Source organism: Lytechinus variegatus, chromosome 4 (genome assembly GCF_018143015.1).
Source record: "Lytechinus variegatus isolate NC3 chromosome 4, Lvar_3.0, whole genome shotgun sequence".
Lineage (NCBI taxonomy): Eukaryota > Metazoa > Echinodermata > Echinoidea > Temnopleuroida > Toxopneustidae > Lytechinus > Lytechinus variegatus.
In genome coordinates, this window is record NC_054743.1 from 39,589,407 (window position 1) to 39,607,531 (window position 18,125).

An 18,125-nucleotide genomic window follows, 5' to 3' on the forward strand; every position below is an offset into this window, starting at 1 on the left:
CTTCGCTATCCAATGCTAACTATCATGGAATCCTTGATTCTAATTGGCTGTTGATCATCGTTACCACGGTCGGTAGTTACCACTGGGTGGCAAATGTAACTTTTATGCAACGGGCCCAGGGGAGCGTTTCATCAACATTTTCATCCGACAAGTTGTGAGATCTGACATCTTTCCTTAAATTTGATTGGCCGAGAGTCACTGTTCTTATGGTAACTGTCGGATAAAACAGGACTTGTCGGATAAAACGTCCGACAAGTACTTTCATGAAACGCTCCCCAGGAGTTGATTTCGCCTGTGTAACCGTGACACTAGAGTGTTTTCACACCCCGATGCAAAACGCTTTCAAGAATACACTGTAAAAACTGTGGTATTAAAACTGACAACAATTGGTGTTAACAGAGGACCACACCATGAGGTGTTAAAATAACACCCGAGATTGAACATAACACTAAAGAGTGTAAATGTAACAAAGGTGTTGTAATAACACCTTTAGGTGTAAAACTAACACCACCAATTTAACACCGGTGTAAAATGACTGGCGTGGTCCTCTATGTACACTGGTTAACATCACAGTTTTTGCTGTACATAGAACGATGTTTTGCCAATTGCTCTTCGTGGCAAAGAGCAACCATGACTTCTTTGTTGGACATTGGTGAATCAAAGGAGTTTCACCCTGGACTCCGGACAGAAACTGCTTTACATATCGGTACATCAAAGACTTTCCAGCTGTTCATTGTTATTTGAAAATTCAGCATGTCAATTTGTGTGGAAGAGCCGTTGTGTAGTGGCTCTGACTCTCGCCTCACATTGTCACTCTCGACCCAGGTGCTAAATGGGTACCCGGCACCGGTAGGATGCGAAAATCTCGGAACTTTTGTTGGAATGCTCCCCAGGGAGTGGAGAAGTTGCATATATTGTATGCGGGCATGCAAGGATCCGATGACGGGGTAATAATATGCTGTAAAGCGCTTTAGGCCATTGGGAAAAGCGCTATATAAAAATAGCTTTTATTATTACTATCATTACTTTCATATTTTTCTTATAATTCTTACCCAATTTTCAGCATTATGGTTGTTTTATTTTTCGCTATTGATTCAAATTACTTTAATGGGGCTATGGGTGGACTTGACATTTAGACTGTTGACTTTGGACCCCTCAAGGAGCGCTCTGCCTGTTGCATGAAATAGTGTATGTAAACTAGGACCTTTTTTGCGTGTACATGATGCTGGTAGGCTTATTCGTTATTGTTGGGCCCCGTTGCATAAAATAATAACAATAAAATAATAACTCTTATTTACCCTGGTTAGCCACTCTCAGATGTAAGCTGTATAGCGGGCCTTGGATAACAATAATTATGTTATTATTACCCTTCTTCATTGTCGTACGTCGAGCGCCAGACAAGAATTAAGAAGGTCAAATTTTTAAAGTCTTTGGTATGGCTCGGCCGGGGATCGAACCCACGACCTACCGTTCATGAAGTGGGCGCTTTACCACAGAGCTACAATGTCATGTGGCTCTAAAAAGTTATTACCATATTATAGGAACTTTGCAATCAAATGGTAACTACCATGGTAACAATGCTCAACAGTCATTCAGAATCAAGGATTTCAAGGACCCTACCATTAACAAAGTTTCTACACGGCAAAAAAACGCGGGTATACTAGCCTGGAATCAATAAAATCTTGAAACAACAAGAGTTAAGAATCAAATCGATATTGGAGTTGCTTGAATGTCAAATTGGTGTTAGCCTAACGCAAATCGGTGTTGTTTCAACACCTCTCCGAAATCGGATCGATGTAGATACCAGGCTGGTGTTGAATTAACACCCCTTTAACACCGGCGTTTTTGCAGTGTTCAAAGACTTACAAAGACACGCGTGCATTCGCTTATATTAAAACCCTCCAAAGTGTGATTTGTGACGACGGGTCGTCCTAAAATATGACCTTTGGTGAAATGATTAATAGCCCTACGCGATATTTTCTCATAGAGAACAATTACATTTAATGACAATACAATAATATATAATATGATTTATAATAGGGGTCAAAACGTTAAGTTCGGTTAATCTAAAGAAATTATAGCTTATATGAAAATGAGAAAAAACATGACTTTCGTTAGTATAAACTTAACTTTGTTCGGTTGATGTTTGTCCAAGAGGTAGAAAGCAATATAATTTCAAATTATTTTTTAGTGCTTATTTACATCACAAACAAAACACCAAGGTAAACTGATACATAGGGATAGATTTTCGCTATATCTTTTGCTTCTCAGGCCGTTTGACATACGCATCGTAAAAGAATTTAAGGAAGTAATACAAAAAGCTTACATACAGGACCATAGTCCAGAAAATATTTAGCCAGTTTATGTCACAGTGCCTTCCCGCCGAAAGTTCAAATGCCGCGTAGAGAGACACGCCGATTGAGATGACAAACTGGACAAGCTGAAAGACTGTAACTGAGATCTTGATTTGACGAGGCTTGTTGATGATTTTGGCAGCGCTCAGGGCGTAATAGGAGTACATCACAAAATGTACAACGAAGTTCAAAGTGCCGAAATAGCGTCCAACAGACATACAGTCGGCGTATAAATAGAATGTGTAGATTAGAGTTGTAACGTGGTGATACCAATGGATGAATATGAGTTTTTGCTTGCGAAGGATGATAAAGATCGTGTCACCGAGTTCGAGAACCTTGCTGAGTGCGAATAGCCAAACCCACAGGCCCACGTTCCCGTTGAAGAAATTGGCGTCGCACATGGTTGCGCGCCACCCGTCTTCGACGACGCAGCGCGCAAAGTCTCTGACCATCACCACCGCACCAGCGAAACTAAAGAGAGCAAAGCTGCCCGACCAAGCAACGAGGGGACTGCGGAGATCGAAAGGTGTCCGGCCGGACATCAACCGCTTTCCCCGAAAATGATGAATATGTACGTCAAGGAGATGAAGATTGAAACCCACCAATGCTGTCGAAGCCATTGCCCATGGTAATGGGTATCGAACGATGATCCTCCATTGAAATATAAATTCCTCAGCACCATTGTGTCGACTGACATTATCATCACTCAGTTATAGTTTCAAATTAACAGAATGCAGGAATATCCAATTGCTATAATACAGTATGTGTTTACACAAAATTCCAGGCTTAATTTATATGAACATGAATTTGAAAATCAGATGATGATATGGCACCCCCTGGTATCGAAATGACTTGCAGACTGTATTAGCTGGTGTACGACGTATATTGAATATGAAGCGTGCATGGTCAATAAGTACCGTGATCGTTGTTTGCCCAAACGAGTATAATATTTGTTGTTTGGAATCAATGAATGGAACTTGGTTTTCAAATCATGCAAATTGTCATTATCCTCAAAAGCGCTTTTCACGAATGATCGAACCATGTTTTGTTTGCATGTATGGGGTGAGCGGATTCAGAAGTTCGGCTTTTCAGCAGTGATGGAGGTCGGTTCTTTTGTCTAATGCGCAATCTTTCTTTCTCTCCTTTTTTATCGCTTTTTATCTCTGCTCTGCCCCCTCTCTCTTTCTCGTTCTTTTTTAAAAATTATTTTTTAAATACAATACGGTACTCGATGGGTAACCAATGCAGTGAGGACAGAACTGGAGTTTTGTGAGTAGAGCTTCAGATAAGGGTAACAATACGGGTGGCAGATTTCTGTAATTGTTGTAAGCGTGAAAGTTGGGATTGTTGAAGCTGAAACAAAAGAGAATTGCCAAAATCAAGTCGAGATGATATCAGAGCATGTACTATCTTTTCTGTCGCGGAGCGGGTTAAATACTTGCGAATGATGCCTGAATTAATTATTGATACCTGACTGATTTACACACGGCAGGGATCTAAGCAGACATAGACATTGTTGAGTCAAACAAAACCCCAAGATTCCTGCATGATTTGGATGGCATAACATTAATAGCATTACCTATTCTCTAAGAGGGAAGTCTTATCTAGTGCAGATTTAGAGCCAATAAACAGCAGCTCAGACTTATCTTCATTTAATTTTAAAGAATTGCCACTCACCCACCTATTGATAACATGAACACAAGCCTCAAGATATTTTTCAGTATCAATGGCATTGGTCTGGTTAGGTAGGAATGATGTGTACAGTTGGATATCGTCTGCATAACAATGATATTTAAAACAATGGCATCTTCAAATCTGTTTAAGATCACCCAAGTTCAATGAGAAAAGGGTCGGGCCTCCGACTGATCCCTGCGATACACCATAAACTATTTCAGCAGGATCGCTCTTATATGATGTATATTCATACATTCACTGTTTTCTTGACAATTCAGTAGGCCTATGCTTCTCTCTGTTTTCAAAGGACATTCATTTTTGTGCAAATTTCTTAAAGAAAATAACTATGACACTGATGGATTTCCATATAATTGAGGTTGATCAGATAAATCGTAACTCTTTGTAAGACGGGGCCCAGCTGCATTGTCATTTGACGGGCATTTTCAATACATTTAACTGTGTTAATAATATTGATTCGTTCTATACCGCAGTGCTAAACTCTCTAATATGCTGTTCACGTTAGCATAAATCTTATCAAAAGGAAAAGTCCACCCAAACAAGAGGGTTACTTAAACGAAATGATAAAAAAAAATCAACCAAGCTATACGCTTAAATTTCATCAAAATTGCATGTAGGGCCAAAATAAGGAAATTATTACATTTTAAAAATTCCGCTAAATTTTATATAAGAGTTACATTAACATCTTAGTCATCATTCTTTTATATTTCATGACATGGAATATGAAATATTTGGAATTCCTCCTCATTGAAGTTTTAAAACAAAATTATTCCCCCATGAACATTTGGGATTGCCACTGACTTAAAATATTTTGTAACTCAATCAGGGTACTTACTATCAAATCTGTAAATACCGTGTAAATATTGAAATATTGTGTAATTAACATACAATAAAAACAAATTGGATATTGGGTGCGCATGATGATCAAATCAAATCTCTAATTGATTATTTGTGTACATAGGCCCTATTATTACTATTTTCTGGAAAGTAAGCGAAGTTTCTAAAAGTCATAACTTTTTCACTTTACGCCCCATTTTGATCAAATAGATAAGACTATTTTCAGAATACCAATTTAAGAGAATTTTAGCGAGCTGTTATATTGCTGACTTATATTATAAAGTTACAAGAAAATTTAAGACAGCTAGTTTTCAGAATACCACCCCTGGTCAATGGTCAATCGCTGGGTCAAACGAATTTAAGGTATTTCTTTTTCAAAGCTTGTTTTTAAAGACTATAGACAAACGTGTTTAGGGTATGTTTTTTTCCCCAGGGTCATATCCTGGCGACAGCTTGTTTAGGGGCCAAAGTGTGTAAATAAATTAAGCCCGTGAAAATATAAGGGGTTATTTTGCACACAGAGGAAAATAGGGGGTGTTTGGAATATTTGGTCACGCTCGCATGTGTACCTCCCCTGCTTTCTCTTTCTCTTCTTTTTTGAGACAATTTTTTCTCTGCCCATTTAAATAAAAAAAAAATAGGAGTCTGACACAAAAACGCATAAAGAGTTTTTTTTTTTTTTGAACGGGCGATCCAAAAGTATCAAGCTTGGAAAAGAAGTCAGGAAACGGGCGGATTTTTCAATTGCTTAGATTCGTGTAATGGGTACATACAGGTATTTCAATATCATGAGACTTGCACCAGATGAAAGAAGAGACAATAATGTTTTAACGTTTTTGAATGAATGAATGAATAGCGTTGATAGGCCTTATTCTCGATGCTTTTTTTTCTGAGACTCACTCACAAATTCATGCATGATCAATGTCTCCCTCAGCGATGCCATTATAGAAGGAAAGTTCAGAAAGAAAAGGTCCTGCTTCTGTACTGGTAATTGGAGGTAATGTCCTGTTAATATTCTCCTTAGTTAAACAAAACTAAAAGTTTACCTTTAACGAAAGCTTAGGTATAATATAATGCACGATTGTAATATTGTGGTGAGGTGATATTGTCTGAATGTTCACGTTATCGATCTCGAATCATCAATATACGGCATCATAACCTTGTTCATTGAATGAGTGTCTGGCCTCGGTCCCATTTGTAGGCATTGATGTACGGTACAAGTCTAATGTTCGTCACTCAGTAAACATTAGGCCTAATTATTAACCACAATACTGTTAATAGCAGGGTGACCAGATTTCAGAAAATGAAATACGGGACAATCGACAGCCGGGTCGACCGTGCCAGGTCTTAAAAAGTATCAACAAAAATGGCTACAAAATGTAAGACTGGTAAAAATATAGATGTATGGGCTTTTAGGGCCTAGGGCCTATATTAAAGAAAAGGAAGGGAGAACGAAATAAAGGTGAAAAAGGAAAGAAAGCAAAAATGAAGGGGGTAAAGTAAAGAAAATGAAGGAAAAGTAAAAGAAAAGGATCATAAAGGACGAGTACAAGAAAATAAAGCTTTCTGTCAATCTTTGAAATTAATTTAAAAAAAAAAGCAAGGTAAGATAAATGAACGTACCTGTGAAAGAAGAAAATAAAGGATAGAAAGGGGAAAAAAGAGCGTAAGAAAAAAGGAGAAAGAATGAAGGAAAAATGTTTCCTTCATTCTTTGAAAGAAAGAAACAAAAGAAGAATGAACTAGTAGGAGGGGGAAAGATTAAGGGAAAATAATTAGAAGGGGAAAAAGGAAAATAAAGAATGAAAGAGAGGGAGGAAAGAATGAAGGGATGAGAGAACGAACAAAAATAAAATAAAGGAAAGAGAGAAAGAACGAAAAGAAAAAAGGAGAGGAATGGAGAACGAAGCAAAGAAAAGTTTAAGGAAAGAAAGAATGAAGGAAATAAAAAGAGAAATAGAAGAGAAAAGAAAGAAAAATGAACAGAGAAAGGATCAGGAAAGAAAGCTTGAAAAGAATGGAAATAAAGATGGTTCAAACAAAGGCAAGCGGGAATGATAGAATTAAGGATGAAAAAAGAAGGATAGAAAAGGAAGAAAAATGAAAGGAAGAAAGAAAGAACGATAGATAGAAAGAAAGAAAGAGGAAAAAAGTTTAAACTTCAAGCAAACAGAAAAAAACCCAACCATCTAACAAAAATCTTAATGATATTTAGGGTTTATTTTAACATATTTAAAAAATTGCGAGAAAACTAAAATGTTTTAGAAATGATAAAATTTCAAAAGTGAAGCATTGTAAAACTTTAAAATTCAGATGAAACATCGCGGCATCACTCACAAGCATCTCTCATCCTATTACAGTTTGCACCGATCGCAACAAGACTCAAAACGAAAGCTGAATACTCAATAAATTGCTCCTCCGACTACATTCACCAAACAAGTAATCTGAGAATTCATAACATGTAAAAAAAATTCCCGCCTATTGTGTGATTATTTTGGTGGAAAACTGCTTATCATGTGAGATTGTTTGCACCATTGACAATCTGCTCCGATCCTACATGCCTGCGTGTTTGTGTGTAGATCGAAGAAAATAAAGGCGTTGCAATTAATAATGGTAGCAAGAAAATCACCGCAGAACTTGCAAAAGTTTACAGTTATAAATTTTGTTGCCTCTGCTTCATCATCTGTTGGTTATTTGATGAAAATTCTCACCTTTCTTTACATATTTTGTTCATTATTCTGAAATACGGGACAAATAGGCGTCCCGGGAAGGGGTTGTCGGGACGCCGGAACAAAGAAGCAAAATACAGGACGATCCCGGGAAATACGGGACGTCTGGTCACCCTGGTTAATAGTAACAGTTGAGTTAGCTTAGCTGGCTTGACTTGACTCTGAACAGTCTCCACTCGTAAACCGCCAGTCATAAAGAAAATGATGATTATAACATTTCAAGGAGATCACAACAACAAAGATAATAAATACACCATCAAAAAAGGATGGTATTATTGATAAAAATAAAATGATATGTTCAGGCCAGGCATGCCAGGTCTAACATATAATTTGGTTTTGTATATAATGGATGATGGGGTCGTTGGAGAAGCTGGAGAACAGCAACATTGGTAAGAAGAAGGAAATAAAAGGATAATAATATTGTCGATTGATGATGATCAATGATGATGATGGAGGATCCCAATCAGTATGTGCCATTAATTGTAAAAAAAGACAAAGTGAGATTAAATGTTTGTTGTTGATTTCCTCTGTATGTCACAACATTTCACCCAATAGCTCTCAAGGGTTCATTTCTATTCTGCCTGTGGGGAATCTACAGGTAGGACTATGCCATGGTATGCCAATGCTGTACACAGCACACACTTTAAAAAATCATTAAAATATCACTTTTGTGACCAAAAATACTGGTTTCCATACAGTTACAATTTATTTTTCATTAGTAACTTGGGAGTAACTTTTGTATTCACCAGAGTGCTCGAAAACTTGAATTTTGGGCATATTTTTGTGTACGCCCCTTTATTGGTGGAAAATAATATGGCAAGACAATTGAACTTTTTCAATCTCTATTTTTAATTAAGAAAAAATTATTAAAAAAATAAAATTTACTAAAGAGCCAAGTTATATGATGAATAGCCGTAATGGAACCTGACAGTGTAAAAAAATCAAGCATTTGTCCCAAGGAAAAAGAGAAAATAAGCCAAACATTGCCAACCTTATTTCACCACACAGGGAGGAGTAACAGAGAACAAAGTTATATCATAACCTTGTTCACAAAATAAGTGCCCAATAGATCTATTTCAACTATTTACGATTCAGCTTTACAGGGGTGATAACAAGATGTCCCTTTACAAGAAACTAAGGAGCATCTTGGACTATCTTCTAGGTCTTCTGGTCTCTATATTCTCTCTCATCATCAATGGGGACCGAGCCAAAGCCAGGATCCCGGCCATCAGGAACCCTCTTCTCCTCGAGAGTGCCACAAGCCTTGCCCGTAAGATTAGGACCAGAGAGGTGAATATCATTAGTTCTAAAAATGAATATTGACTTACATTCATAACTTTTCAAGTAAAAGATATTTTGACAAAGTACGTGTACCATTTGACTTCAACCCAAAAAAGTATGTCGGCCTTTAATGAAACAACAAAACAAAACTGATTGTAACAAACCCATATGCCATTATGATATACTATATTTATTGAATTAGTTCAATTAGTTCATTTTCCTGGAAGTTGCGTAGTAATTTGTTCCTATGCCTTTCTTGGCTTTTAGAGTTGGCAAGTCTGTTTTGAAAAAATGGCCTCCATAGAAATGAATACTAATTTATTCTGTAGTTTGTTGATACTTAGCTGTTTGATATAAAAAGAGGAGCATCACATGTTCCTAGTCCCTACTAGAATTATCATTAAAAGCTTTATTTCCGTCCGTTTGAATAAAATCTCACTTTTATGCATGTGCCATTATGTTTATGATTATTTGAAACCATGAATTTGATTGACTTCTGAGCCCTGTTTTTCTTTGTAGTTTACCATAATGACTGGAGAATGGTTATTAAAAACTTATAGAAAATTTTCACTAAATGGGATTATGTTGATCCTCAAGCCATTAAGTAGAATAATGGTAGGAAATAATTTTTCAGTTTTTAGGGCAGTCAATGGCAATTTCAGGGCTGTTTCCTTTAGTTCAAGGGCTACTTTTTAATGCAACAAGCAGAAATTTATTTTCTACACTTTTTTTTAGTGTTGTGGCAGACTTTAGAAAAGGAGGTCATTCCCAAGCATTCAATTTTCTGAATTTTAGCTGCAATGTTGGCTATCATGAGGGCGGGATCATGTATGCTGGATAGAGAAATTTGCATTCCTGACCTTTATTTACCCTAGGTAACTTGTACGGAGGTCGTGGAGGCCTACATTGCACGGATCAAGGAGGTCAATGACCTCCTCAATGCGATGGTCGTGGAGCGATTCAATGACTCCCTCTCAGAAGCGGAGAAGGTCGATAGGATGTTGCAATCTGGGGATGTTCCTGAGAGATACTCTGAGAAGAATGCCCCATTCCTTGGTGTTCCTGTGTCCGTGAAGGAAGCATTTGAAGTGACAGGTAAGAGTTTATTGTGCATGATGGGCTGCCATGCACTATATCCCTTACTATCGAGCAAGAATTAGATCGTCCTGAGTGTAGCTTTCTTTCACCTATATATCAAACTTGGGAGTTCATGAATTCCAGTAATGTTGAAAAAATAGATCTTATGCTAGTGGAGTGTTTCAATCTGTTAACTGTAGTAAAATACAGAAATATACTTGTCATAATTATAGTTCAATATTCCCCTCACTCCTGAAATTAAGTCACCAGACTTTTGAAATATGCTCTTGAAGAAATAGAACGCTATTCCACAATGATAGTTTTTCATCAACGAATTCATCATCAATAGTACGGAAGATCTTGATCATCGTGGTAGTATAGAATCAGTAAAGGAAATAATCTGTTGTCTCACGATGTGGCAAACTGAAATTGCAAGGTTTCGACTGCACCTGCTAGTCTTCGTCAGGCAATGAGGTGGACAATCGCTGCGTGCGCCTTTTTTTATACCATAAGCTTGCATGCTGTCGGTGCCGGAACGGCCGTGCTATGATTGGTCAAAAGCAACCGACCAATCAGGAGCCGCGGACGGTGCGATCGCTGGGCGGCATGCGGACGTCGGGGGAAAATTCATCATCTCCAAGATTTCCTGCATGTGCAGGATTTGTTACCACATTACTTTGCAGTTTATATCAAGTAGGTGCCACCAGGGGGCATGGATGTCTTTCAGTAAAAATCTTACTATGTCTGTCTCTTTTCTTGTCATTTTCCTCAGTTCAACATTGAATAGACAATAGTTCATTCACAAAAAGCATAATCTCATGGACATGCCTCTTATTATGTTGCTTTATAGACCTCTTCTCTTTGTTGTCCACATATAATATTTGTTTAACATGCTTGATGCCACAGTCGCACAGCAAAACTGACTCCAGACTAACCAATAGTGTAATAGTGTATCTTTCAAAATGATATATCATCCTCAATCATGCTTGAGTCAGTTTCGTTGGTGTAACTGTCTGTGACACTATACATTGGTTTTGTAATAATTTCATTAAATATTTTAAAATATTAGTAAAGAATAATAGATAAACGCATACTAGATAAACATCTCTCTGTAAATGTGATTTACATCGTCATGAAAATGCATATTTATTGAATTATAAACATAGCATTTGCAAGAACTACAGGGTAGAATCTAATGATACAACATAAAATTTAATAGAAAAATATATTTGGGATATAATGTGTTTCAATAACAAGTAGATATTTATGAATTATTCGTAAATTCATATGAAATTGTAAATAAGTGATATCAATAAAATCATATTACTCACAGGTATGCCAAACACCAGTGGCCTCGTTAACAGAAAAGGGGTGACGGCCCCACGTGATGCCCCGCCCGTCGCCAACATGAAGCGGGCGGGGTGCATTGTACTGGGACTGACCAATTGCAGTGAGCTGTGTATGTGGTATGAGTCTGCTAACTACGTCTACGGGAGGACAAGCAATCCTTATGATATCAGGCGGATGGTCGGGGGCAGTTCTGGTATGTCAAATGAATTCATTAGAGTAGACGTTTGCATGTTATTCAAAATCTAAAAATTAGCAAGAATTTGCTCTTCTGATTGGCAGCAGTTACTTATATTTCCCATGCTTTTATAGTTTGATTTAAAAAATTTGATGTATCAATTACAAATTATGAAGAAACAAAATGGCAAAGAATTATTCAATATTGTTTGAAAGTATTAAGAAATCTACATCACTCACTTTTAATTGATCTTTAGATAGAGATGGATAAATAGAGAAATAGTTAGAATCTATGGAGCGTTTCATGAATGGAGTTTGTCCGACAAGTTCTGTTTTATCCGACAATTACCATAGTAACAGTACCTCTCAGCCAATCAGAATCAAGGAAAGATGTCAGATCTGACAACTTGTCGGAAGAAAATGTTGATGAAACGCTCCCCAGATCTCCACTGGTTAAAAGTTAGCATCTTTTGAACATCCATAGAGTCATTTATATTGTATGGCTCTAAAACCTGGGCTAGCTCTCCAATGGCTTTCAATATGCAACTTCATTGGGCTTCTTTAAAAATGAATGGCAAGATCTTAAACTATATAATGTTCAGTATGACAAATGTGTTTATGTTGATGAATTGATTTAAGATAAATTAGAGCACTGATTCTCATATCAGTGTTATCAGAAGAAATCCAAGGCAGAGAATCTTTCCAAAAACCCATTTACAAGCGTCCTACACCAAGTCATAATAGAATGTATTGATATAAATTGCATGATTTCACATCTTTACAGGAGGAGAAGGCTCGATCATTGGTGCTGGAGGCTCAGTCATGGGTATCGGAGCTGACATAGGGGGCAGTATTCGCATGCCAGCATTCTTCAATGGCATTTTCGGTCACAAGCCCAGCTGTGGTAATGTTTACTCTTTTGACTATATCATTCTGGTAGAATAATCCAGTAGTTCTTAAGCATTGTGAATTTAACAGTTTCAGATTTTAAGTCAAATATGGTGAAAATTGTATGAATTCATTAATATTCAATAAACAAGGAATGGCAAAATTACATTAAGAATATGCTTAACCACAACCAAGTAATATGTGACGTGGATAAATGATTTACAGACTGAGATAAAGATTCCACATATCAGAATATTTTGTTATTGACTAAATACAAGCTCATATGCAATCAAATTGTATCATATCAGAAGCCTATAACACATGCTTGTAATATTCAATTAATAGTAAGTTATATGGAGCAAGTCTGTCTGGTTGCATCACCAGTGTGAAGTCCATTGATTTATATCTTGAACCTTTGTGTTTTTGAATCAAAGCGAAACTGAAATAGCATTCAAAACACCTTGAATTGTGAACTCTCTTAAAGTTGGTGTGACATTATGAACCGTGGAAACAAATCTAAATGTTTTTCTGGCTTGGCTTGCGGCACACAGATTTTTCATGATGTTCTTGTAATGCTTGGGCTATTGATTCTTGTGTTCAGAATCATCAGCAGGCTTTCTATCTAGAATTGTTCGCACTACCTCTGATAAGGACATGCACTTTGTGAAAGCTCTCATAGATAAGTCGCTCCTTTTGAAATGCGTCATGCAGATGTTATATTGCACTTATTGTCTCTGTCTGACTGCAGGTGTGGTCACCAACGATGGTCAGTACCCGACTGTCCAGACAGCCAAGGGCAACGAACTAATGGTAACCGGACCTTTGTGCCGATTCTCTGTGGACCTCGTCCCTCTTCTCAAGGTCATGGCTGGGCCACATGGCTGCGCCAAACTGCGATTGGACGAGCACGTTGACCTGCGAAGGCTGCGTTATTTCAGCATGGGAACGGACGATCGGAAGATGCTTGCCTCTGGTTTAGATCCAGAGCTCAGAGCTGCCCAGCTCAGGGTGAGTTAATTCAGGTCTGCTGGAAAGATTGAATGGAAAATTGTTCAGACCGGGGGTCACAATTTTGGTCTCAAAAGTTGCGCGAGACTTGAAAGTGAAAAGTCAGCGAGTGACGCAGTCAAAAAATTTCACATGGCAGATTTATCGCGAAAAATGTTGAGGGGGGGCTGAATCAGCTCCCCAGTCTTCCTAGGGTTAACACCCTTTCCATTTTAGAAATTACTCATTTTTCTTCTATCTTCACATAAACATATGGTGGACATTCCTTTGTTCCTGTTGCTTTGGTTTTGTGGAATAATCATCCAGATTCACTTCAAACAATTAATGAACTAGACAAATTTAAATCTTTTGAATGGAAAAAATAAATTTAGAATTGTTTTTAAAGTTTAATTATTCAAAATGTACCTCAATTTAACAAAATAACTCTGTAACAAATCTTATTCTTTTTCCCCCAATTATTCCATCATACCATTTTTATTTGTTTTGAATTAAATTTCCTTTTCACTTTAAGCAGCAATAAAGAAATTTAATTACTTTTTAGAGCTCACCTATTCAAAATGTACCTCAGTTCAACAAAGTGAACCCTTCATCACATCTTATTTGTTTCCTTTTGTATTCTACTATACCATTTTGAATTTAATTGTATAGAATTTCCATTTCATCTTAATTTTAGGCAGCCAAGTACCTTGAAGAGAAACTGGACATTCAAGTTACCCAAAGAACCAACCGTCGATTCTTCTACTCCATGGGTATGTGGACGGCGATGATGACCGCTTCGGATGAGGAGAGTTTCACCAGTCAGATGGGTGACCATGGAGCTCCGGTCACCCCCGTTATTGAGCTGGTCAAACGCTGCTTTGGTCAGTCGACCCACACTGTTCCAGCAATCCTTCTCGGTCTGATTGAGAATATTGACCGTCTCATGCCAGGTGAGTTGATTATTTGTTTTATTTTGGTTGATGGGACAGGAGAAGGAAGTGGGGATTTTAAATGCAAAAGGAATCTTGTTTGTACTTCATAGTACAGATAATTATACTTGCTTATATAGCTTATATACAGCTGTTACGCGCGCTGCGTTTCAAGGAATAAATTCCTGCCAGGTACCCATTTACCTCACCTGGGTTGAGTGCAGCACATTGTGGATCAATTTCTTGCTGAAGGAAATTACGCCATGGTTGGGATTCGAATCCACGACCCTCTGTTTCAGAGTCCGGAGACTAATCCACTAGGCCACAACGCTCCACAGATACATGCAATCCTCTAGCACATAGACAAACAGTAATATTTGACTTGTGAAAATGATTAGAAAATGCCTATGATGATGCTTGTAGTGGAGTCGGCAATGCTGATGGTGGTGGTGGTGATGATGGCGATGATAATGATAATGGTGATTGTGATAGTGTTTGTGATGATTGTGGTGATGATGATGATAATGGTGATATTGCTGATGATTATTGTAACAAGGATAAAACTGATGATTACAGTGATGATAGTGATGACGGTGATAATGATGATATTGATTGTAATAGCATCCATACGGAATTTGTTTCTTGATTGAAGTGCAGAATGTCAATGTATGAACATATGATATTAGAGGAACTATTATAGAGTAGAATTAAAAATCCATTAAATCAATTCATTGCATTGAACTTTGGTGGTGTGTTGTGAAGCAAAGAAATAAAAACTTGAATAAATTATGATGATGAGACATAATGAACTGAACACAAATCTAATTTCATTTAATCAGGTAACATGGAGAAACTTCTCAAGGCTTGCCAGAAACTACGCAACGAGATCTCCACCATGCTGGGCGATGACGGCGTCCTCCTCTACCCTACCCACCCCAAGATGGCGCTCTACCACAACGCCCCCATCCTCTACCCGTTCAATGTAGCCTACACGGCAATCTTCAACGCCCTTGGCTTTCCGGTGACGCAGGTCCCACTAGGACTCAGTACCAATGGGCTACCGCTTGGTGTCCAGGTGGTCGGCAATAAGTATTGTGATCACCTGACCCTTGCCGTTGCCAGGGAACTAGAGAGAGGGCTGGGTGGATGGACCTCTCCTATTGGTGTTTCTCACTTACATGGTAAGACATTGGAATGATGGTATTTGTCAGTTATTCACATGGTAAAAATTACCACACTAATTGTATCTCTTGTGTTGCTCAATCACATGGTGAAGTCATTGTAAGATGATGATATATTTTTAGTTAAATTATATTATTGTATTTTCATATTTATATTATAATCTTTGTATGATTGTTTGTCTTATGGTTATGTGCTTGAAGATTAGGATAAAATACATCCCTGAATTATTCGCTTAGTTACAAGAATAATAACTTGTATAATGAAATTATTCATGGATAACATTAGATTGTTTATTTGAATAATGAATTATCATAACAATATTTATCATCGACTGCAAAGTCAAAATGGTATTCATCATTAATATTTTTTATTTTTTTAAATATCATTGTTAATTCCCATGGAAATTCAATAGTACACAAGCATATGTTATAAAGTCAGGGTGAACATTCAATAACAGTATTACCTCCATGTAGTCACATTTGTGGTGAAGCTATGATGGCAAAAGACAAAGTTTGAAAGAGAATTTGTTGCGATCTACCACTATTGTATTGCTGCTAAGGAAAATCTTTCTTCCCCATCTAATAGTATTTATCTACAGTATTTTGGATCCGTAAGTTTGAAAAGTACTAAGATTAATGATATTCTATGACAATTTTTTTAAGTATATATAAAAAAGCTTTTGAAAACCCCAAACATATTGGATTATTTGACACAACCATACAATTACAATACATTATGAGTTTCGTTCAGAACTGCAGTTACAGTGATAACCGAAGATTTTGTGTAAGATTTGGATTATCTGTCCTAATGGGTGTAGGGAGGGAGGGGGAGGGTTCGAGGATTAAAAGTTAATGAATTTCTCAGCCAGGGGTGTGTGGTCGATACTCTGGCTTCTTTTGAATTGATGTATGTCTCTCTTACATTCCATATTTGGAGTTTGCAGAGCAGCGTTGTGTCACAACATAATAGAATCCGAAAATCAAAGGATTTAAAAAAAGAATTGCTTTGCCATCGATATTTGATATTTTTATATCAGATTATAAAGAATGTAATCAATTTGTTATTGAAGTGCATTTTTTGATGTAAGTAGATTTGTAAGAAATGAGAGCAAATATCAAAGTGAGTGCAGTGATAACACTTGGGAAAATTGGCCATTTTATACTTTCATTACAAGTACCAAGGAAAATTATGTACAATCTAGATTTAAGATAAAGGGACATTTGTAGGCCTATAACTCAAATATTATTCATGCATTAAATTTATTAGGCCATTCTGATATCAACAGTGATGATAAAATAAAAAAATAGCCCCCGGCTGTGCAACAATAATAGTTTCTACATGTTTAGAATATTTTTCTGAGAATTAGCTAGATCTACGGTCACAGACAATGCAGGCTCTGTACTTCTCAGTAGTTGCGGGTTTCAGCGATGTGAACGATATACCTTCCTCCCATTATGATAATGATAATTTATATATCGTTAAAATTAAATTGCAAATTGCTTTTTAAGCTGTTGAGAGGAAAGAAAGAGGGAAATATGGGTAACAAGAAAAAAGTTTCGCATAAGAAATGCAAACCAGTTTAAAACGCCCATCTGATTATGAGTTGCTTTCATCCAGATTTGCATCTGATAGAATAGACATAGGGCCTTGTGTAAAGGGTAATTTCTTGCTTAATGATGTGTGATTTAGAGTGCAGTATTAGAAATTCCATCTCTGTGTGATTTGAAAGAATTTTAATTGCAAGACCAAAGAAATGTATGTGTTGTGCATATTATTTTTGATGCAAGAATGCCTTAAACATATTACTTTGAGTGTAGTCTGCTTCAGTAAATTCTCAGAGTGATTAAGTGTGACATAATTTTTGTTGCATTTCAGCATTTTGTGACAACATTTCAGTAGTGAATGATGTAAATCCTCTACATGCCAGATTTGACTATAACTATTTGGAACTCAATAAGGTGACGTCACTGTCATGACAATGAACCAGCTGGTTGTAAACAGAGTCACAGCGATGATGATCGTCTATTCACATTTGCGTAGTTTGCAAAAATTACCATCATTCTGAGGTTGCAAGCGATGAAATTCCGATATCAGCCATTTTCTCCATTGAGAAACATGCTCCGGGTTCATTTGTTTAGAATCAGTCCGCCATGACACCATGGCAACTGAAGTCATTACTTCTTTACTCTATTATACCAATATCAGTGGGGCCAAATGTAGTCGGTATTCAAAAGGCCACATCTAGGCTTAGCCTCCTCCTAACAATTTCTACCAAATTTGGGCTGTGCATATTTTTGATCGTGCTGCACCACGACGTATCCACAATGCTGAAAAGCCCCAAAAGATTATTTTTGATGTCATTGCTTTCGTTCTTTGTACCGGTGTAAGGTTTTGTCTTTAAAAAATGTAAAAAGTGACTTGCAGATGGTATGTGCTAAATTATTGAATGCAGTATGTTATTACCTCTTTTTTTTTACTTTTCTTTTGTAAACTAGAATATAATGTTGACCTCATCTTGCTACAATCATGTGAATCCCTCTAAGATTTTAAATGTTCTTGTTTTACTGGTGCAATGTTCATGTGTTCAATATTGTGATTGAAAATCTGTAATCTAATTACTTACCAGTACTTAACTACTGGTGAAA

The 18,125-nt window shown here is 37.0% G+C and overlaps 2 protein-coding genes across 2 annotated transcripts; one reads left to right on the top strand and one right to left on the bottom strand.

The window, feature by feature from the left end:
* Nucleotides 1-1,061: 1,061 nt before the first annotated feature.
* On the bottom strand, nucleotides 1,062-3,334 carry LOC121412690 (elongation of very long chain fatty acids protein 6-like). The gene has a single exon (XM_041605466.1). The coding sequence runs from the start codon at nucleotides 2,972-2,974 to the stop codon at nucleotides 2,252-2,254; it is 723 nt and encodes a 240-aa protein (XP_041461400.1). The 5' UTR covers nucleotides 2,975-3,334; the 3' UTR covers nucleotides 1,062-2,251.
* A 5,366-nt stretch (nucleotides 3,335-8,700) lies between these two features.
* On the top strand, nucleotides 8,701-16,230 carry LOC121414021 (fatty-acid amide hydrolase 2-like). Its single transcript, XM_041607061.1, has 7 exons — nucleotides 8,701-8,902; nucleotides 9,769-9,988; nucleotides 11,304-11,513; nucleotides 12,279-12,398; nucleotides 13,131-13,390; nucleotides 14,064-14,319; nucleotides 15,138-16,230. The coding sequence occupies exons 1-7, from the start codon at nucleotides 8,729-8,731 to the stop codon at nucleotides 15,494-15,496; spliced, it is 1,599 nt and encodes a 532-aa protein (XP_041462995.1). The 5' UTR covers nucleotides 8,701-8,728; the 3' UTR covers nucleotides 15,497-16,230.
* The last annotated feature ends 1,895 nt before the right edge of the window (nucleotides 16,231-18,125 follow it).

Bases quoted from the DNA above. Each gene is read 5' to 3' on its own strand.
- LOC121412690 (XM_041605466.1), bottom strand. From the start codon at position 2,974: ATGGCTTCGACAGCATTGGTGGGTTTCAATCTTCATCTCCTTGACGTA.
- LOC121414021 (XM_041607061.1), top strand. From the start codon at position 8,729: ATGTCCCTTTACAAGAAACTAAGGAGCATCTTGGACTATCTTCTAGGT. The intron at 13,391-14,063 runs GTGAGTTAATTC...TCTTAATTTTAG, and splicing joins TCAGAGCTGCCCAGCTCAGG to GCAGCCAAGTACCTTGAAGA. The intron at 14,320-15,137 runs GTGAGTTGATTA...TCATTTAATCAG, and splicing joins TATTGACCGTCTCATGCCAG to GTAACATGGAGAAACTTCTC.